This window comes from Delphinapterus leucas, chromosome 1, assembly GCF_059928025.1.
Source record: "Delphinapterus leucas isolate spDelLeu-1000000601 "Yukka" chromosome 1, BTC_Dleu_Yukka2, whole genome shotgun sequence".
NCBI classification, from domain to species: domain Eukaryota; kingdom Metazoa; phylum Chordata; class Mammalia; order Artiodactyla; family Monodontidae; genus Delphinapterus; species Delphinapterus leucas.
The window spans coordinates 6795680-6817476 of NC_143129.1; the positions used below are offsets into that span (position 1 = coordinate 6795680).

Here is a 21797-nt window from a genome sequence, read left to right on the forward strand (position 1 = left end):
CCCCCCCCACCCCGGCTCTGCTTCATAGAAAGGCTGGCACCCAGTCCCTAGGGGACCCTCCTCCTGGAGCGCCTCCCCGCTCCCCCCGGGGGAGGTCCTGTGCCAGGACAGGAGGCTCAGAGCCGATCTCTCCTGCATCTCCGGCCCTGTTTCTCAACAAAACCTGTGCGCATTGTGGTCTGGAAATGTTCTGGCACGGGCTGAGGGTTAGAACTCAAACCCCGAGTTTATGGGGTGGGGAGAAGCTCAGGCTCTTAGAATCTATTAGAAAAGGACACGGAGGCCTGGCCCGGAAAGGGCGGCCTCCGAGGTCCAGAATGAGAAGAGGCCCATGGATTTCCCAGACGCAGCCCGCAAGGCCGCTCTCCTCCCTGGAGCCACATGTTTCTCTGCTTCTTCAGACGACAGGCCCTGCAGGGACCAGCCGCTGCGCTGGGGAGCGGGCTGGGGTATCCCACCCGTTGCTGCCTCACCTCCCTCGAAGCTCTGCGTCCACACCGGCCAGGAGAAAACTAAAGCCTCTCCAGGCCCCAGAGGGCTCCTCCCGGCTCCCTGCAGCCACTCTCTCCTCTCTCATCCTCCAACACACAGACGCGCCCATCCCGCACTTCCCACAGTGCTAGCCCCACACTTCCTCCTCCAGGAAGACCTCCCTGACTAACACTTCTTGGCCCCAGTCACCCTAATAACAACACCACTAACACTGGGCTCTTCCCAAGGGCCGGACACTGTGCCAAACCCTTTACAAACGTTGCCTCAGTGAATTCAGACAACAGCCCTGTGAGGCAGGCGTGAGCTCCATTTACAGATGAGGAAACTGGCCCAGGTCACCAGCTTGTGATGACTGCGGTCCTGCTCTGCCGTGACCAGCACCTGTGCTGGGACCCCCGCTCTCCCCAGCGCCCTGCCTCCGTCTCACCACCCCCAGGCAGTCATGAGTAGGATGGAAACTACCCAGAATCTACACACACGCTGCGTCTGACCTTTCATCGAGGTCAGCGGTCATCACAGCAGCCTTACAGGGAGTAAGGTCCCAAGGAGGCAGTAAGCTGCCTGACGGCGGTCGCGGAGTGGGGGCCCCCCTTCGTCCCGGAGGCAGAAGGTGATGGAAATGGGTGCTGAAGGGTCAGTGCAAGCGAACGAGCCTCAGGCCTTTACAAGCAGCTCGGCCCCCCCACCCACTTCCTGTCTCTGCTCAACTCTGGGGGCAAAGGAGGGACTCAGAATACTACCCAGATTCTCCAAGTCAGGGACAGCCCTGGGTATTGCCAACAACACGTGTATATCTCTGTCCCCTCGCTGTGCGGACGTGGGACGGGATAGAGCAAGGGCCGCCCCACCTTCCGGGTGCCCCAGAGCCAGGGGTCCGTGTCTCCCGGGTGAGTTCCAGGGAGGACATCCAAACCCTCATGAGTCCCCACGAGCCTCACTGAGACCGCGGGTTGGAGAGACGCCAAGGGCCTGTGGGTGTTTGGCGTCAGTCCCTTCAACCCAATCAGCCGGGCGTCCGACCCTGAGGGAGTGTCGTCTTTGCAGGTGAGGGCAGAGCAGAGACGCAGTGGGACCAAGAGAGCGGGGCAGCGGTGGGCAGCTCTTTGCACGGGCTGGGTGTCTCCTGGAGCCCCAAGTTCCTTGGTGCCCCCTACGGCTCTGTCTCTGGCACCTTCTGAAGGTCTTCAAGGGCACCCTCTGACCGGCCGCCCCCTGTACATCCACGTGTTCTCATCTGACCTTTCACCTTCTCCTCCATGTCCTCCCACCCCATCCCCAGTGTTCACAGCTGGCTGGACCCCGAGCCCCACCCGGAGCAGCCAGGCACTGACTGAGGCCAGCACCCCGCGGTCGCCTCCCCTCATCCCGCCACAGCCTGTTCCCTTAGGTTCTGCGCTCACCCCGGGTGCCATTTCCTCCCGTGTTAGGGTTCAGGCACTGCTCGTATGTGTCAGGCACTGTGCCGGGGAGTTTACACGACACGTCGCCTCACTTGGCCTGCCCACCACCCACTTGTCCCCACGTACAGACGAAGACCCCGAGGCTCAGAGGACTCGAGTGACTCTGTCGGGGGCAGAGCTAGGAAGGGGCCAGGGCTTGGGTGGCCCAGACGAGAGGCCCTGCGGGCCCCAGCATCCAATGAAAGTGTGGGCCGTCCTCGGCCAGAGCTGGGCCACTTGGGGCTGGACTGGCATACCCTCACTTTGCTGAGGAGGGAAGGGGGCGGCCCTCGCGCCCACCCTTCCACGGTGCGTTTGTGCCTGGGCCACTCTCCAGAGAGGCAGAGAAAGGAGGCCCACCGCCCTGCAGAGACACTCCACTCACCACCCAGACAAGACTCTGCGCGGCCAAGGGGGACCCTGCGTCTTCCCCTCCCTCCAACATTCCAGGGCCTGCTGCTAAGGTCCCCAGGCCACGTGGGACCCTTCCTCCTGCCCTGGGACGCACAGGCTGAGTCCTGGGAGAGAGGGGCTTTCTCAGGCCCCAGGGAGACTCAGGGTCGGCTCAGAAAACCCCAAATGCAGACGTGAGAGCGCCCGGGGAACTGTGACGAGACGGTGGGGGCAACCCTCCAGCAGCGTGGATTCTGATGGCGACACTGCCCTCTTTTCCCCAAGTCCTCCTGAGAAAGGATGGGTCTGGGGAAGGAGGTGGGACCAGTGAGCCCCTCAGCCTGGAAAAGGGAACTTTCTCCTGCTTCCCCAGAGAAAGGCTCCACAGAAGTCATTTCCAAATTCTTTTTAGCCACAGAACCCTGTCTTCAAATGAGACAATGTCCTACCCACTTCACCCACACACATGTAAAACGGCTAAAGGGGAGCTGCCCTGGTCCCATTTAGTTCAACAAATACTTGCCTGACTCTAAAAACTAGCTCCTGTTTCCTCAGAGCCCCCAGGCCCTGGAGCCCAAAGCCACAGAGCTCTGGGACCCCACCTCCGGGACAGATGGCCCAGACTCTCCTCCTCCGAGAAGAGGTCATGGAGGCCCAGGCGGGGCTGAGCCAGGAAGCCTTCCTCTCCCCAGAGCAGGGGGGAGGCAGGTGGTCTGGAGTGTGCGCTCACTCCCTCCTCCTGCCCAGGTGGCCAGGCCAGAGCCCCCAGCCCTCAAGCCCTGAGGGGCAGCTGCCCCCAGTAGGGTCCACTTCACACACCATCTCACCCTAACTCAGACTCTAAAAACAGCTCTTTGGTTTTCAGCTTGGCACTGCCCACAAATTAGTGTCTCCAACATGGCCTCTTGGGACGTGACTTCAGGGAGGCCCCTGGGGAGCCAGAGGCCTCAGTGGAGAGAGATGGAGCCAGCAGGGACATCTTGGAGGAGACGAGAGTGGCTTAGTCCCCTCTCCTGGCTTCTGGGACCCCCACCAAGGCCACCCAGCTCGAGTGACTGCTCTGCTCTCCTTGCCCCGGCCGGGGACAATCTTTCCCCCCACGGGGCCCCTCCCCTCTCCTCCACTGAGCCCCGGGCCACCGCCCTGGGAGCTGCTCTGCAGGAGAAGAAACCGGCAAGAGGAGAAGGGGCGGCAGTCTGGGCCCCTCTGCTCGGGGCCCGGAGACCCACCTCTCACCTAGCCTGGGCTCGCGCCATTAGGCCCCGAGACAGGGGCCAACTGGGAACCGGTCAGGGAAGCCCGGCCTCACCACTCGCCTGGCCTTCAGCCTGGGACTGTTCTCCCCGTCACGGCCCCGCAGTCCAGGACAGGGCAGGAGATGCCTGGGCCTCGGGGCTCCAGCTGCGCAGGTGCCCCAGACTGAGGCCGGCCCGGCCAGCGCGCAGCCAGGCGGGCTCAGGGAGAAGCGCGTGGTACTCACAGGTAAGCCGTCAGGGGGTCCAGGTCCCCCGGCACCGCCGAGAGCCCGCGCTCAGAGCAGTCGGCCGACAGCATGATGCCGTCCTCATGGCAGCGGCAGGGGGCCGGGCAGGCGGGCCGCGGCCCAGGCTGGGGGGCGCACGGGGAGGCGCAGAGTGCGGCGCAGAGCCAGAGGGCGCGGAGCCCGGGTGCACTGGGCATCGCGGCGGCCGGGAGGGCGGCGGGCACCGGTGGCGCACAGTCAGAGAGGAGCAGGCATCGCTGCGCCGTCTTCACTCCTGGGTTTCACGGGTTGGGCTTGGCAGGGGAGGGCGGAGCCAGGGAACTTTCTCGCCTCTCGCTCCCCTTCCCTCCTTCCCTCCGAGCTGGCAGGAATTTCATCCAGGAAAGAAAAAACCAAACAACCCGGAGAGCGGAGAGCGGGTCCTGCAGGCGTTTGGGCTGCGGGCTCAGGACCCTGTGCCAGAGCGGACAGCCTCGGGGCCACAGGGGATCGGAGGAGGGCCCCGGAAGCACCTTGTTTGTTCGAGGTCACCCACTTGGGGGGGGGAGCAGCCCCAGAAGTACAACTCGGGGTCACCCGCCGCATCCTGGCTCCTGGGGAGGGGAGCGAGGGGTTGTCTCGCCAGGTGGGCCGTGAAGGGCCGGAGCCGCGGGGCGGGTGGAGGTCGGGTGGCTACAGGAGGAGACTTCCAGCCGAGCCCCAGGCCCCCCACTAGAGAAGGTGTGACGTCCACTCACAAAGCGTCTTGCACGCGGCCCCAGTCAGGTGGGAGCCCGGGAGCCCTGGACCCTGCTCCCGGGATGGAGCCAGGCGCCCGGCTGGGGGACGCGCCCACCTGGCGGTCCGGGCCGGCCTGAGTCGGCAGTCTGGCGCCACCTGGAGGCCAGTCCGGCAGCTGCAGCTCCACCAGCCTGAGGCTGGAAGGGCCAGGCGGGAGGCTTGAGGGCGAGAGACGGTGGCTGAAGCTGGGCTCATCCCGGCGCCGGGCCAAGCCCAGGGGGGAGTGAGAGCCGGCCGCGTCTCCTGACCTTGCTGTCCCCACGCGGTCCATCCTGAGTGTACAGCGGCAGCCTGAAAGCCTCAGGGCAGCCAGTGGCCCTTCATCCAGGACCGTCACCCGCCCAGGGCCACTCATCACCCCCCTCCCATTCTCTGCCACTGCTCTCACCTCCCGGGCCCCAGGGGCTGCACGGCTGGGCCAGGAAGGCGGAAACCAACCGTTGGCCTCTGGGGCGTGGGGCTCGGCCCTGATGTAGATGAGCCCCCAGGAAGGCCTGGGTGGTCCTTGTGCACGGAGGGCCGGAGAGACCACAGGGGTGCTGCCCACTCGGCCGTGTTCCCGGCCTCACTCCCCACTCGCTGCGGCCCCCCTGCTCCTTTGCAGCTCTGGTGCGGGGGCCCTGCTGCCCCCTCAGCATGGCGGGGCCCGGGCCCAGCGCGAGGCTCCAGCCCGCCTACTGGAGGGTCGTCATGGGCCAACCCCGACTCCTGGGAACGAGTGTGAAGAGGGTGTGACCCAGCCCAGGGAGGCCCAGGTGAGCGGGGAGCCTGCCCTGCTGCACTCTGACCCCTCGCCTTTCACGAGGAGCTCGGGGCGGCCAAGGAGAGCCCTGCCCCTCCCCGATTCGGGGTCTGACTCCTTTCGGGGCGTCCTGCTCTGGTTTGTGCAGGCTTTCTGTGTCCCCCAGGCCCTCTACCGGGAGCAGCTGGGGCCCCGCCGCTGGCGCCAGCCATCCAGGGCCTCCTGGTTGATGAGGGGACGGATGGGCCCTGGTGAGGCCGTGGGTGATGGTGTCGCCACGTGAGCACTCCTGCCCTCCTTTCTGCTTCTCCTCCTGGTTTTCCCTCCCCAGACTCCCGCACTGTGGTGGAGCGAAGGAGGCAGAGAAAACCCAGCCGCTCTGGCCATGCAGCAGTGAGTCCCCCGCGCCTGCCGCCGGCGGCGGGAAACGGGAAGGCCGGGTTGCAGGGGGCGGGCAGGGCCAGGCCGGTCCTGCTGTGCACAGGGCAGCGGCTGTGCCCCCTCACCCCGAGTAACCTGCTCTGAATCCAGGGCCGCCCCCCGGACACTAGAAACTAGATCTGAGGAACGGGGAAACTGGAGGGCGGGGCTGGGGGCTGCCCCGCGAAAGCCACCCAACAGGGCCCCCCAGCCCCGCTCCTGTTTCCCACCAGGCCCTGGCATGGATGGACAGAACGCACTCGGCCTCTGGCTTGACCACTGTATCCTCCTCCCCCAGCTGCTACAGCAGCCCTGACAGGGCCACAAAGGTGTCCGAGCGGCCCACGCCTGCACTGCGGGTCAGAGGGCCCAGGGCTGTGAAGCGGGGCCCTTCCCCAGCCCGCCCCTGCCACCCGCCGCCTGCCCCGCCTGCCTGCACCAGGACAGGCCCCACTCCTCTCCCGAACGGGGTCCACAAAGGCCAGCAGGGAGCTGGGGGTCTCGGGGACGCTGTGGTCTGGCCGGGTGGTGAACTGCAGCTGCTTCATTGTCCACTACAGTTGCTGGGCAGCCTGGAGGCTGGGGGGCAGAGGAGCTGCTTCTCCGTCCCCTCCTAACCCACCGTCCTCTGCTCAGCCCTCATTCTGTCACCAGATCTTGAGGGCGGGGTGGTGCCCCCCACACTGGGATGCTCCCCTCAGCTCCTCCAGCCTCCCGGGGAGTCTGCCTGCAGGGGGCCCAAGGGGGAGGGGGGCACTGCTGCCCCAGGAGGTCACAGCCTGGGAAGGCGGATGGGGCCCAGGGGTCTGGGGTGAGCGGGGGCCCTGAGCCGGGCGCAGGGCAGGGCAGAAACCGTCCCTTCTCATCCAACTTCGGATGACCCTTAGCCTTCCCTGTGCTTCCCTACCCTCCCTAACCTCCAACCTCCTGGGCAAGGGGGCGGCCAGGGGCCCAGGAGGTGAGCCAACCTTCCAAGGAGTCACAACCCCTCGCTCGCGGGTACGCACGTGCTGCAGCTGGAAGTCCCGTGTGGTCCACTCGTCCTCGGGCTCCTCGGCCAGGAGGTGGACGGGGATGCGACCGTGGGTGACAGGGGTGGAGTCGGCTGGCCAGTGGTGCTCACGTAGCACCTAGGGCCAGAGGGTCAGAGCGGGGCTGGGGGGCAGGTGTGGGCCCCCCATCACTGCCACCCCTGCTGTATCAGCACCTCCCACCCACCCGTCTGTCTCCGTCACCCTGCTTGTCCGGAAGCCTCTCTCCCCCGGCCCGGCCGCAGCACCTCCATCCCCAGACCTCTATGTGACCCCTGGGACTTCCAGGCAGCTGCCGGGCTCCTGTGCAAACTGCATGGCCTTACTTAGGACCACCTGGCCTGGCCTCACCGCTCCAGCTGGAGGGGCTCAAAGGTGTTGTCCCAGGGCCCCGCACAGAGCAGGGCACAGGCATGTTTAAAGCAAGGACGCAGACTGGGCCCGGAGCAGGAGAGGGTGGTCTCGGTGAGAAACAGCAGAGGCAATGGAGGCGAGTCCAGCTGGGAGCCTGGGTTCCTGGTCTCCTTCCCTGCCCCATCCTGGGCGGCCTGGGGACCCCACCAACCCCCAGGCCTCACCTGGCCTCCCAGACCCACAGCTGGTCCTGTGGGGAGAGCCTGCCACCTGGTGGCCACCCCGGGGGCTGTGGCACGCTCACCCGCCCACTCTCCATGCCCACCGTCAGCATGACAACGACCCGGACCTGCTGCTCCCACGCCAGCTGCCAGAAGTCCTCCAGGGTCTTCTTTAGAAGCCCCTGGGTGGTGATGAACTCCTGCGGGCGGGTGTAGCCCTGGGGGTGGGCAGGATCACGTTAACTGGGGCCCCAGCACACAGCCATGCATCCCATGGGTGATCTCTGGGAGTGAGGACTTCGTGTGCAGGCCGATACGTGTGCACACACGTGAACACACGTGCACCAAGGACCCAAATCAGGAGGGTGACTTGGAGACAGCCCCACCTCGATGGGACGATGACAAGACACTGATGGCCCCGAAGTAGCCTCCCCAGGCCACCCCTTCACCACCCGACACACACCATCTGCATTTCTCCCAGGGCTCCACTGCCCACCCAGATCCCCAAGGCCGGCACTCAGTCCCTCCTCCAACAGCCCCATCTTCTTCTCCTGCCTCCACCTGATGACCCCGCCACACTCTGTCCACATGTCCCACCCGGCTCTTCTCTGGGTCTGTCCAGCTGCAATGTCTGCCCCTCTTTCATCACTTATCAGGATTCTGCTCATCCTTCAAGAGACCAAATGCCCCCTCCTCCAGGAAGCCTTTCTTGATTCCTAGGTGGACTAAACGTTCCTTCTTCATGAGCTCTGAGCACCACACGTGTGCCCTTAGTACAGCACCTGTCATGCCGCATGGCAGGCGTCTCACACACACACACACACACACACACACACACACACACACAACTCCTGCTCCTTTGAAGGTGAGAATCCGCGTAGCCCAGCCCTGCCTCCTGCGGTCCCAGCACAGCGACCAACACACAAGACACACAAGCTGGCGGTCTTCATGGACGGCTAGGGCAGGACAGCGTGTCCTGCAAACCGGGCCCCTCCCGAGTGGATGCCGCAGCCAGCACGCAGGCGGCTCTACCGGGATGAAGCTGGTGTTGACGTAATTGGAGTGAGGCTCTCCATCCAGCGGGGTCAGCCTGACCCGGCAGTGGTCATCTGCAGACGCTAAAAGCCGCGCATTCAGGGCGGGCACACGCAGCGCCTCCTCCGGGCCGAGCTGCGGCCCGCACACCCCTGCCTGCCATGCTCACAGGGCAGCACGAGAGGGTAGCGGTTCTCGTGGTGTCGGCAGGGTGCTCGGCCTCCAGCCTAGGCTGCCCCTTGCCCACCTCCTTCAGCTCCTGCAGAGACGGGGGCCGAAGCAGACCCATGTCACCCCCACACCGGGGGCGGGGTCGTGCACAGCTGGGGCCCCCCAGAGCCTGGGGGCGGCAGAGGCCTCACCTCGAACTCCTGAAAGAAAGCCTGGTGGGCACGGGCGCTCTTGGCCTCATAGCCCTGTCGGAAGCTGTGGGCAGGGATGGGTCGGTGGGTCCACCTGGGGGAAGAGAGACGAGTAGGTGGCGGCCCTGGTGTGCAGAGTCCTGCCCTGGGCACCCGTAGGGGCCAGAGAGAGGGGGCAGGGCAAACAGGACCACACTCGGAGGAGGTGGGCATGAGTGTCTGAGGCCCCGCCCCCGGGTCCTGAGGATGGCTCTGGGCACAGCTGCTCGCAGCGCCGCTCAGGGTGCGGCCGAGAGAAGGAAGAACAGTAGCGCTATTGGGAAGATTGCGAAATCCGACGTCGGAGAGAAAGAAGGAGACGGAAGCGACTTGGCCCGCAACCGTCCAGGTGGTCAGTCGGGGACCGAGAGGACGGGAGTCTGGAGGCAGAGGCTGAGGGCCTGGGAGGAGCCGGGGGCCCCTGGGAGCAGGGTGACGAGGGTGTGACAGCGGCTGAGGGCGGGCTCGGCTGGGGGGGCGAGGGACGCAGTCCCGGGGAGACCCCGTCATCACCGAGCCTGTGGAGGGCGGGCCAGGGGCCGCACACTCACCGCAGGTTGCAAGCCGCCAGCTCCTGGGAGCACAGGTTCTTCTCCGACCTGCAGAGGGTGACGGGGCCTGGGAGGCAGCCTGGGGCTCCCCCAACACGCCGGCCCAGGCCTCCCCGCCACTCACCTCCGCCCCTGCACTCGCCTCCAGAACAGCAGGCCCAGCAAGGCGCCAAGCGCAAGGCCACCGCCCGCTGCGACGCCCACCGCTGCTGGGAGGGGCACGGCCGCCCGGGACCCGCTGGCCCGGGGCTCTGTGGACGGAGACGGAAGGGTGAGCTGGGCAGCCCCGACCTGCCGCCCCGTGAGACACACCAGCCTCCCCTGGGCCCGAGACCCCCTGGGTGGAGGGCTCAGTGACAGCCCTCACCCTGCAGAAGGAAGTCCCAGGTGCTGAACCGAGGCCAGAGAAGGCTGCCAGGGGGACCACCCTGGACGGGCACCGAGAACAGCCTGTGAGCCCTCCCTGCCCCCAGCTCCTGAGCAGGGCCCACCCAACACCCTTGAGGACAAGAGGGCGGAGGCCTGGCCCCACACCTTCTGGAGCTGCTCTGTCCAGTACGGTCGCCACGTGCCCTGGGCTACTCTACTGAGCACTTGAACCGGAGCGGCTCCAATTTCAGATTTGCTGCAAGCATAAGCTACACACAGGATTTCAAAGTTTCACTGATTAAAAAGAAAAGGATGTAAAATCTCTCATTAATCATTTTAAAAAGTTGATCACGTGTTGATATGATATTTTTAATATCTTGGTTTAAATAAAATGTGGTTGAGATTAATTGCACCTGTTTATTTTTCTCTTTTTAACATAGCTACTGGGAACCACAGATGTGGCTCTCACTTGTGGCTTGCCTTATGTTTCTACTGGTCAGCACTGCTCCAGAATACGGTGGCCAACCGGGAGCAGCATGGCGGAGGGAAGCCTTGCGGGAGGGTAGAGCGATCACAGCAGCAGCAAACCGTTTCCTCAATGCCTGTCTTGCCCACTACCCCCAGCCCACCCAGGCCAGGGCTGCCACCAGGAGCACCTCCTTCGCTGGCTCTGGGGCTCCTAGCTCTGTTAGGCAGGACAGGTCCCTGCTGGTAGCTGAGCCTCAGAAGGGAGGTCCCAGCACCAATCCCCACCCCAGGACCCAGCTGGAGTCCTAGCTGGGTGCCCACCTACCTGAGAAGGCTGAGAAGGAGATGAGGGTCTCAGAGCTGTACCTGGTAAAGGCTGCAACACTGAACCTGTCACAGAGGGGCAGGACCTTCCATTGCGGGGCGGGGGGGGGGACATGGCAGGCAAAGAGGGCTGCGCCCCTCCCAGGAAACTGAGTCACGGGCAGCAGATGGTCAGGTAGCAGGAGCCCCCCTCACCTGTTTAGGGCTTGGCGCCCTGTCATCTGAGACTTCAGAGCAAACTCCACCCTCTCCCAGCTTCTCTCCTGCCTCCACTGCCCTATTCTGAGAGCAAGAAGCCCTAGAAACAGGTGCCTGGTATCCTCGGTATAGCCCTAGCAAAGCGAAAGAGAATCCATCCCCTGCTTTGCTGAGAAAAGAACCATGTGGCAGGTGGGCATTCCCCTTTTTGCCTTGCCTACCAGGAAGCCCAGTCAGAATAACTCTACTGACCCTCCTGGACCAGCACATGCTTTCTCTCTGTGAATCAGCCCAGCTCTTTTGTTGACACAGGTGTAAACAACCCATCAATGAAACTTTCAGTGTCTCCCCCTCCCTTCAGCTTTGGCCCTCACCAATAGTGGGAACCCGGCTTGAGCTGCCCATTACAAACATCCTGGGTCTGGCCGCGGTCCTCTGTTCCCACAGGCACCATCCAGGACGTCGGCACGGCCCAGGGCCCCGGGTAGAAGGGGCTGGGGAGCAGGACGGCCAGGTAGGAGTCACATCCCCCATAGTGGTGGTCGTATCAGGTGTGGTTGATGGCTTCACAGGGAGGCCGTGCCACTAGGAGAGGAACAGGGAGGGGGCGGGGCAGGTGGGCAGTGGGGTGGGGCCAGAGGGGCTTGCCCGTGTTCTAGACGTGCCCGCCCCCGTTAGTATACCAGTCCCTTCCGCCAGAACGTCCCAGTCCCCCTTCCTGCGCCAAGACTCCCGCCGGCCTCAGACATTTCATCTCACCCGTGTCAGCGCCTGGGCCCCACGCCACCCCTGCCAGGCAGTAGCCAGGGTCACCCACCCGCCTGGGCCGGGACTCACGCGGCATGTTAGCAGTGGCGATGACGCCATACCACTGGATCTGCCCGTCATCCTCGCCAAACATGCCCTGGGATATCAGCACGTCCATCCCCATCTCAGGCTCCAGCTGGGGGCCTCGGCCAGATCGGGGGTGGGGGTGCCAGGCTGGGGGCGGGTGGGGAGAGTGAGGCCCTGATAGCAGCCCCCAAGGGCAGGGCCATGCCTGCAATGGCAGCTGACTGGACGCACAGAATCCAAACTGGGCTGGGTGCTGGGCACAAGCCACGCAGGGGGTGTCAAACGAGTGTGGCGTTGGGTCAGGGTCGGGGCCGGGGCTGGGGGCGATGGGGGAGGAAGACTGAGGGAGCGGGGCCTGAGGCCAAGGGGGCGCCTACCCTCGGCAGCAGTGGCACACACCACGGTGACTTCCCGGCTCCACGGGCCGTTCCTGCCCCGCACGGAGAGGCTGAGGCGGTAGGACGTGGCGGGCTGCAGGCGGGACAGCAGGAGGGCATCCCCAGAGGTGTTGGCCTGGAAGACAAGGTGGGCGTCCCCTCCTGCTGCCAGCTGCTCCGCCACCACCGGACACGTGTCCACGTCCCCCTTGGGCACCATCCAGGCCAGAGCCATGCGGGTGACCTCGGGCTGGCACCGCACGTCCTCCACTGGGTCGGGCTCTGCGGGTTCAAGTGTTCCACATCGCGTGGGAGTCAGCGCAGCCCAAGAGGTGGTCAAAATCAGAGGCGCAGAGGGACCAGGCATTTCTGTCCCTGGAAAGGGGCAGCGGCCACAGGGAGAAATAAGGTCTCCTCGGGACCTGACGCCCATCTGGAGAGCGAGGGGCATCCCGAGGGCGGGTGGGCACGGCACACACCCAGACGAGCAGGGCTGGGACAGGATGGGCAGCGGTCAGGGTGCTCTGTTCCCCCTGACAGACACCGACGTACCCACGGGCAGCAGCACCAGGTGCGTGGAGGCCTGGAGCGGCCCCGCCTGGCACAGCACGGACAGGGAGAGGTTGAGTGCGGCACACTCCGTGCCCCAGGCGGCCGCTGGCCCAGGCCAGGCTGACCACAGCACTGCCCGCCTGCATGGACACCAGCAGCTTGATGGGCACCAGTGAGGCTGTGGGGAGGAGAGCAGGACGCCTGTGACCCCACACAGGGCCCTCGTGGTGCAGGTGGGACGGGCGACTGGGGGGCAGCGGTGCCACCAAGGGAGGGAGCAGGGGTCCAGGGGAGGCCCTGCCCACTGCTCCTCCCCCGGCCATTCCAATGCCGCTCACAGATCCAGCCGGAGGCGCCGGCTGTTGCCACATGGAGGGGCCCGGCTTGTGCGACCACCTGCACCTCGTACTCAGTGCCCGGAGTCAGAGCTGAGAAACTGGCACTGTCCACCTGGGCCCCCACAGGGCTGGAGCCCACCGGGACACCTGCCTGGTACAGGGTCCCCTGGTAGCTGTCCCGGCCCCACGGCGTGTGGACCCAGGATGCCCGGGGCTGGGTGGGGCCTTCACTGGCCACACTTACGAGAGGGGGGGCGAGGGGGGCTGAGGGGACAACAGGGTCGGGGGGAGAGAAGGGAGGTGTCATGGCCTGAACTGTGTCCCCCAAAATCCAAGTTGAAGTCCAGACCCTCAGGATCTCATAGCGTGACTGTATTTGGAGATTCAGTCCCTAAAGAGGTGAGGAAGGTAAAAGGTCATCGGTGTGGGCCCTGACCCAGAGGGGCTGGAACGCAGACACTGAGGGACAGCCGTCCACTCACCGAGGACTCTGCCAGCCTGGGTCTCAGACCTGTGGCCTCGGAACTGGGGACGCCTGCGGTTTAGGCCCCCGTGCGGGGACTGGGGACTTGCTAAGGGCAGCTCTAGCGCGGGGTGAAGAGCACAGCCCCGATCATGGCCCCTTCCTCCGAAAGGGCCCCACTTGGCCCTCCACCCTTGGCCCAGTCGCGAAACACCGGTTCAGGGGACCAGTGAGAGGAGATTCTACCCGTGGGGAGGCAGACCACCTCCTGACTTCCCCAGACAGCAGAGCACGAGCCCCGGCCATGCTGAGTGAGCACATCGACCACCGCTCTCCCAGCCAGACGGGGCGGCCAGGGGGTTACACGCAGAGCCTTTTCCGGGCCCAGCCCCAGCTCTGACAGCCCCCCGAGTGGGTGGATAGGTTAAAGGGCAGGCAGTGTCTGGGGTCCAGGCGGGGCCCCTCCACCCTCCCCTTGGGCCCAGGGCCTGGGGTCACCTGGTGGACCCCTCCTTTGTAAACTGAGGCTCAAAGAGGCACAGGCCCGATCCGGGTCTGAGCCAGTTAGAGCCCCTGGCTGGAGCTTTCCCACCCCTCCCTGGCCGGTCCGAGGTCTCAGGGTCCTGGGAGGGGTCGGGAGGGCAGGGCGGGCAGTGTGGGCCACCACACTGGAGAAGGATGACGCTGGACAAGGAGACCCCACTGTTGCCCGGCTCCACCGAGCAGGCCTCGGGCCTCTGGGAGGGGCTTCCTGGCCCAGCCTCCCGGCTCTGGGCCTCTGGGCCTCACCGTGTGACCCGTCCTGTACTTCAGGAACTGTGACCCTTCCTGGGGCCCCCCACCCCCCCTTCTCTCTGGGGTTGGTACGTGGCCAGGAGCATGGACCCTGGGCCATACTGCCCGCACACGAACCCCGACGCCCCACTGAGGACTGAGAGCCTGCCCTGTGTTTGGCTTCTTCCTCCGTGAGATGGAGGCCTCCCGGATGTCGTTTAAGTGAGAGAACACCGAGCAAGGGGCCCTGGGGGCCTGGCAGCCGGTCCTCTGGTCCACCCAGTCCCCACCTCCCCGTCTCTGGTCATGAGAGAGCTCGAGGGCCCAGCCCATGCCACCGCCCGGGAGCAAAGCCCAGGTTCTGCCCGCCTTCCTGGTGCCAGAAGGGCCAGGCCCCGGGGACTCTCGGCCAGGGCGAGGGGTGTCCTGGTGCCCGAGGGAGCAACCGTCGTCAACCCAGCAGCCTGCTCACAGACCACAGGGAGGTAAGGGCGCCGTGCAGCCCCTGGGACCCACTGAGCAAGGCAGGGCCATGCGGGCGGCACTCACGTGTCCAGCCTGTGGCACTGGTGCCGCTGCTCTTGTCCGGCCCCTGCAGGGTGGACAGCCACGCCAGGAACTCGGTGCCCGGAGCCGGCTGGGCCCAGGAGAAGTCTGTGCCTTGGGGGTCAGGGTCTCCTCACCCTCCAGAGCCAGGGGGCTCAGGTGGTACAGCCACAGGAGGAAGCTGTTCCTGCCCCCGACAGGGGGGTGGGGGGTGCTGCAGACAGCCCGCAGGGCAGGGGGCTGGGCGGCCAGGCCCAGGCTCAGGTTGGCGGGAGGCGCAGGGACTGAGGACAGGAAGAAACGGATTTGGAACAACCCAGCGCCGCCCCTCCTGCTGCGTCGTCTGTGCCCTGCTCGCTGGTCTCCAGGCACAGCTAGCCACCAGGCTCCAGCCCGCTCCTTCCTTCCCTCCCAGGAAAACCTCTTGGATGACACGGTCTCCGCCCTGACGCCTGCGCCCCACCTGCTTCCCAGACCACCAGCTCCTGGAAGGTGACGTCTGGTCCACCTGGTCCCTGCCAGCACCCAGCGCCTGTGTCTCACACCCGGGACACGGGCCTCCAGCTCAGCCACTGACGTTTGGCCCCCACCTCCCAATCTCTCTCTGTCTCTCTTCCTCTCTCCCTCCCCCCCTCTCCCTCTGTTTCTCTCCCTCCCTCTCTCTCTCTCTCACCCCAACCTGAGGGCCTGGGTCCACACTTGCCCCTTGCTAAGGCCCCTCTCTGCCCACCCTACTCAGACACACACGCTTCTCGGCCCACCTCCTTCCTCTGGGAACCCTTCCCTGACTCTCTAAGGTGGCCCTTCTGTAAACCCTGAAAGATTAGCCAGAACCACATACAATTCCCCACAGTCCTCAGTTTTAACCTGTGAGAACAGAGCTTCAAATGGTTCAAATACATCGTGTGTATTCTTCTCTGTGCATCTACGTTTACGCTGTGATGTATGAACCAATACGCATTACTTTAACAGACACATAAACCATCTGTTTACCCGGCAGCCTTCCTTTCTAGATGGTCTTCTTCATAATTGTTAGCTTTAGCGCCTAACCCCATACCTAGAAATGGGAGGCATTCATTAAATATTTGTTGGAAGGATGGATGGACGGATGGATGGATGGATGGCCGACCAGATGGCAGGAGGTGGAGAATGCTTGCAAACAGATTCATGAGCGGCCCCACCTTGGATGGATGCACGGCTTCTGAGCCAGGAACACGGCACACAGAGGGCGGCGTGTGAAGGACGTTGGTCCCCACCGCCACCGCCCAGGCTGGCCACCCAGGGCCCACAGCCGGGAACTCACGGGGGCAGGCGCTGGCCCTCTGCCCACTCCCACACCCACATGGTGTAGCAGGAGCCGGGCACGGGGCCCCTCAGCGTCAGGCCGGAAGTATCGGGGCCCAGGGCGACAAGACCGCCCAGAGAGCTCTGGCTGCCCTCCTGGCGCCAGCCGACCCTGTAGGCTTCCCGCTGCCCTGGTGCTGGGGCCCAGCCAACGGTCAAGTCAGAGGGGCTGCCCCTGCCGATGACCTCCAGCGACTGCGGTGCCAGGGGCCCTGGAGAGAGGAGCGGTTTTGTAAGGGAACCCTGCAATGTCTGTGGCGCTGTGATGTCCCCACCCAGATCTCCACCCCGAGGCAAAGCCCCCCAGCCCCAGACCAGGGTCCGCAGTGGCTGGCACTCACCTGTGTGACTTATGGTGCTCAGGGGGGTGTTGCCTGGAGAGGGGACAGTGTCCACTGTCCCCTGGTAGTGGGCCCCATGTCCCTGGAGAGTGACCTGGGTGGCACCAGGTGGCCCAGCGATGTTTCTGAGGAGGCTGGGGGCTCCCTGGGTGTAGGGCAGTACCTGGGTCCCAGGCTCCCTGCCGGCCTCCAGCCCGTCCGGGGCAGCTCGGTACCATTGCCTTTCCGGTGCTGGGCTGCAGCATCTGGAGAAGGTGTGGTCCCTGGAGAGTGAGGACTCACACGTCTCCTGATGCAGGTGCCCCTGGGCAGGACCCCAGCCTGTACCCCGCCAGCACAGACTCCCCTCCAGCCAGGCACTGGCCTGGGCCTAGGCGTCATAGGGCCCGGCCAGAACCCTCAGCTCTAGAGCGTAGTGTCCAGCGGGCAGGGGCCCCGGGAACGTGGCATTAAGGGCCCGGGGCCCAGCGTGATGGTCTTCTCCACCGGCCCACTTAGCCTGAGCAGGTAGCCATCCCGGGCCCCCGGCCCTGCCTTCCAGGTGGCCCAGAGCTCTGGGGGCCGGGGAGCGAGTACCAGGTCCAGGGGTTACTGAGGGATCTGTGGGGAAAGGAGACACACGTGCAGAAGGTCCTGGACCCCCGTGTCAGCTTCTTCCCGCACGCCCTGGACCAGGCCTCATCCAGGCGCTGGCAGTGACCCTGAGCCATATTCTGGGTGAGTCCTGGGACCCGGCCGAGGATGTGGTGACAAACGATAACACATCCGGTGCCAGACCTCACACTCCTCACAAGGCTGCCATCATCATTCTGCTTTAAGATACAGAGGCTGAAGCACAGAGAGGGTCAGCACTTTGCCCGAGACCCACAGCCAGCGAGCGGCAGTGAGACAGCACTTCCCTGAGCAAAAGTGCAGCAAAGTCCCCGCGGGCTCAGCCTAGCTGGACACTCCTAAGCCTCGGGACCTGGTCCTTCTCTCTCTGAACCTCGGTCCCTCCACCGTACGGAGATAACACAACTTAAGGGGCTGTTCTGGGGGATAAACGAGGTGACACACAGAAGTGCCTGGCACGGGGCTGGCACATGGACGCTGCCGGTGCTGGTAAGTGTCACCAGCATCGTCGCCTGTGGGGGGGAGGGGGGGGCAGGCGGACTCCTGCCACCAGCCTGCAGGAGGGCACCCCCTCCAGGCAGGCCTCACCCCTTCCCTGCAGGACTCCTGGAAGCCCACCCCACCAGCTGGCTCCTGCCTGCTTGACTGAAGAGCCTCTGCGGCGACCCCTTACCCACCCAGCACGCACCAGCCCACTCGGTGGCGTTGGGCCCTGCTGCCAGATGGGGCCCGGCAACAGCGCTGAGTGTCAGCTCATAGGGGGTTCCCGGAGAGAGGCGAGGGAAGGTGTGACTGGAGATGCCCCGTGTGACCCCCGCCGTCAGGTTGGAGTCGCCGAAGAGGTCTGTGAGCACGAGACGCAGCCAGGCGGCGCCCCCAGAGCCATTCCAGGAGGCCTGCAGGGCACTGGCACCTGGCGCACGCAGCGTCAGCTGAGCTGGAGGCACAGGCACTGGAGAAAGGGTGGGGAGAGCACAGCCGGGCTGGAGAGAGGGCCCGACGCGGGGCCCGGGCACCGCCCCAGCAGCAGCAGCCCAGGAGCCCAGTCACGGGACGCGGCTCTGGACGGCCCCCCACTCCCAGACCAGCCGCCCCCTGGGGCCTTGCCGAGCGCTGGCCTTACCTGTCCACTGATGGATGCTGGGCTTCGCTTGGAGGTCGGCAGCCCAGGTGGGAACCTCCAGAGCGTGCTCGCTGCCGGGTAAGAGGTCACTAGAATTGTCGGACAGGGTGCCCGGGGACGCGGACACATTGTGAGCCAATGTCTGTGACTCCAGGTAGTAGAAGAGAATCTGGTAGCCATTCTGCCCCCCGGGGGCAGCGCCCCGCAAGGCCTCCAGGCGGGACGGGCTCCCCGAGCTACGGAGCTGCAGGTCCTGGACCGTCAACAGGGCTGCATCAGAGGCAGAGAGAGGCACCAAGTTCAGGGCCGGGGCATCACCTCTGCTTCTAGTGCCCCTGACGAGTCACTGCAGCAGGCGTGGTCCTCAGAGACCTCACCGTCTCTGGCCACTCTGCCCCCTGCCAACCCTCCAGGGCAGCCACATCCTGCTCGGCCCCTCCCCTGCCCGCAGGCCATGCACCTGTGTGGGCAGTGCGGATGACAGTGGTGTTCTGCCCTCAGGGGCGCAGGGCTGTCGCCTCCAGCTGGTAGCGACTTCCCGGCACCAGGTCCTGGAACTCAAAGCTGGACGCGTTGGTGTGGGCCCGGAATGGCTGCTCTTCCGGGGACCCCAGGGGGGTCAGGCGGCTGAGGCAGAGGGTGTGGCTGGCAGACCTCCCCTGGACGCTGACATTCACCCTCAGAGGCGGTCCGGGGGAGAAGGGCTGGGTCAGAGTCTCCCAACACCTTCTGCCCCAGAGGAGGAGGAGAGGCCGGAAGGGCCAGAGCAGAGGCGGGGTCTGGGCAGAGAAACAGCCTTGCCCAGCCCCCTCGCCATGGAAGGCACCTACCTCCACTCTCCCCGAGTGGACCCCCTTCCAGGGAGGGGCACTTGTCTTCCTGTAGGGAGGGGGCAAGGGTGTGGGAAGAGATGGGCAGAGGCTCTGGGCTCCAGCCAGGACCAGAGAAAAGGCTGTCCTCTCGTCTGGCTTCCGCAGACATGGCCGAAGGGCATCACCGCAGGACACCGAGGTGCAGAGGCCCTGGGACCAGAAGCAGACCGTCCTGCTGTCCTGTCAAGGGGGTGGGAAGGAGCCTCCCCTGCCCTGCTTAATGCAGCCCAGCCGTGGGGCCATGGGGCGGGGGGAGGCCTGGATGCCCTGGAGAGCAGGGGCGCACCTCACCTCGGTCAGGAAGCCTGGGAGCCACAGGAGGACCGCGCGCAGGAATGGGGACCCCATCCCGGCTGAGTCTGCAGGGAGAGCTGGGCGGTAGCAGGAGGAGCCCATCCCCACCCTCCCCTTGGTCAGCGGGCGGAGAGCGAGGCACTCCCTCCCCAGCCCAGACCCTGTGCCAGCAGGGCCCTGTCAGGGGCACAGGGCTGCGGCCCCCAGGCTGCAGGCAAGCTCACCTCCCCCTGCACCCCCAGCTCCACCCTCTTCCAGCTGTTGGCTTTCCAGGCAGGAAACTGTCCCTCGAGACCCAGACCCAGAGGAGAGACGGCCTTGCGGGTGGGCAGAGACAGCTGGGTCCCCGACGCCACGCCCCCCGGGAGAGGAGGGGGTGTCTGACCCTCCACGCGCAGAGGTGGACCGGGCCTTTGTGTTCCTGTGCAGAGGGGTCCTGGTGACGTGGTGGGGGTGTGTGTGGCTGGGTGCTGGGTGGATGGACCAGCTATGCGTGTGCGTCGCTTGTGGACATACACAGGCGCACGTCTGTCCCAAAAACCTTGAGTCCCAGTGATGGTAGGTCTAGAAGAGCCCTCTGGTTTCACACCCTTGCCCCCCAGATAAGGAAGAAATATCCAGGGAGGGAAGAGCCCAGGCCCCAGCGTGAGGAGGGGAGCTGGGCTTGAACCTGGGACCTCCAGCTCCTGCTCCCGGCCCCCTAGGATGCGTGCTTGCCTCCCCCCCCCGCCCCGCCCCCGCCCCACCCCCTCTACCTAGACCCCTCCCCGCCCCACCCCCTCTACCTAGACCCCTCCCCGCCCCACCCCCTCTACCTAGACCCCGCCCCCACCTGGCCTCAGGCCTGCGAAGGCCCGGGCAGCCTCCCGGAGGTCAGGCCCCCCACAGGCTGGAGCCAACAACTCACCTGGAAGCACTCCCCCGGAGCCGCCACCCCAAGGCAGCTGACGCGGGGAAAGGAGGAAAGGGAGATGGAGGAAAGGAAGCAGCTCTGGGCCCCGGAGCGGGCTCGAAGGTGGGGAGGCGGACGCCCAGCAAACAGGCAGGTAGGTACATAAAGTCTGAACAGCTAACTGGCTTCCTGAGGACCCTTCTCTCAGGCTGTCTGGCAGGGAGCGCGGGCCTGCACAGGGACCAGCCCCGGCCAGAGCTGGGGGCTACCTGCCCGTCCCCGCTCTGCCCAGCCCCAAACCTCAGGGCTGCTCACCGGCCTCTGGATGGGGGCCTGGAAACTCAGCACTGCAGCCTCATCAGATTTTCCAGGCCGCGCGCGCGCACACGTGTGTGTGTGTGTGTGTGTGTGTGTGTGTGTGTGCGCGCGCGCGCACATACGCTCTTTCAAAAGGGCTGGGGGTGGGGAACAACTAGGGAAACTGATCTGGGGCCAGTCTGGCCAAGAGGAGGGGGAAACACTGCACCTTTGGCCCTCCCTCTCACCTGGGCACCTCACTTTGGTGAACCTGCAGAGGCTGGAGAAGTGGGGTGGAAACACCCTAATTTGGAATCTAAGTAGAAGAGGTACAGCAGGGCACGGCTTTAGGTAAGCGGTGAGGTCTCAGACTGTTCCCAAGACTTCCCAGAAAAGGGGGTCCCACAGCTAGTCCTATGGACGGGGCCTGGCTGAGGCACCTGGCCATAGGGGCACATCTGTCAACCCCCAGCCAGACTGGGGCAGCCTTGGGCTGGGGAGCAGGGGCAGTCTGGAGAGGGTGCAGGAAGGTCCTGACGATAGAAGCAGTCTCCCCAACCCAAGCCTCTCCATTCAGCCAAGAAGCACCACAAGGGCTGTGTCTCCGCCCAGCAGCCACTCCCACAGACAAAGCCACATCCTCCACCTAGAGAGCCCTCGAGCACCTTACTGATTCCTTCTGGAGAGAGCCAGCCAGAGGCAGCGGCGGACAGGGGACAGGTCCAGGCCTCCTGGCTCCCGAGTGCGAACCAGCCCGTCTCCCCACTGCTGCCCGGCAGCCCTCCCTCTTCTGGCACCCCTTCCGCTCCCACCGCTGAAGCCTGGCCTTGGGCATCTCCCACGCCCCGGCAAAGGTCCCCAGGGAGGGGATAGGCCTGGGTCCGTCTGACCAGGTTGTTGCGTGGGGCGAGGGGGTGTGCGTGCCGGCAGCCTGGCCATGTATGTGGCCTGACAGTGTACGCAGGCAACACTCGTGAGCCACGAGGGTGCACACACCTGCCCGGGTGCACGTGCACGGGTGGCATCCAGGGACATCAAGGCGGCGGGCGCCGGGTGGGGCGGGAGCAGGAAGGCCTCTGGAGAGAAAGGCCACGTTGGGGAACACATGTCCATTTCGCTGGCTCTGGGCTTGGGAGGGAGAGAACTCTGTTCTGTCCTGAAGTCCTCCTACAGGGGCCTGAGTTCCAGCGAAGAACAGGGCTCTTCCCGGGAGTCCCAGGGCGGCTGGGCCAGCCTACACGCGGGTCCTTCAGCCAGGGGCTTGAAAAGTATGGAAAGTCCCCTGCACCAGCCGGCACCCAGAGGTGTCAGGAAACTGGGTCGGGTGGGGGCTGGGTGTCTGGGGGGCACCCAGAGCCACTCCGCACCTCCCACCAGCCCTCCCAGCCGGGCTCTCTGCAGCGTCCTCCGCGCGGATCCCAGCTCTCTGTGTCTCTG

At 65.2% G+C, this 21797-nt stretch overlaps 2 protein-coding genes across 2 annotated transcripts in view; both read right to left on the reverse strand.

The window, feature by feature from the left end:
• Window positions 1–5882, reverse strand: part of LGR6 (leucine rich repeat containing G protein-coupled receptor 6) — a 98539-nt gene extending 92657 nt beyond the window's left edge. The window contains exon 1 of the mRNA XM_022562018.3: window positions 3805–5882. Coding sequence (XP_022417726.1) covers window positions 3805–4004 — 200 coding nt within the window. The 5' untranslated portion in view covers window positions 4005–5882. The remainder of the gene's footprint in view (window positions 1–3804) is intronic.
• On the reverse strand, window positions 5877–19225 carry LOC111168346 (receptor-type tyrosine-protein phosphatase V-like). The gene is given in 30 exon segments (XM_089901688.1): window positions 5877–5889; window positions 6010–6124; window positions 6189–6321; window positions 6757–6879; window positions 7439–7573; window positions 8388–8464; window positions 8560–8589; window positions 8592–8649; window positions 8753–8846; window positions 9343–9390; window positions 9467–9593; window positions 10505–10569; window positions 11076–11286; window positions 11539–11682; window positions 11913–12194; window positions 12465–12538; window positions 12540–12642; window positions 12803–13066; window positions 14589–14693; window positions 14696–14869; window positions 15889–15911; window positions 15913–16141; window positions 16271–16471; window positions 16474–16515; window positions 16613–16726; window positions 16729–16870; window positions 17560–17834; window positions 18006–18275; window positions 18466–19057; window positions 19169–19225. Coding segments are annotated over 30 exon segments (4320 nt in total).
• Between the last annotated feature and the right edge of the window lie 2572 nt (window positions 19226–21797).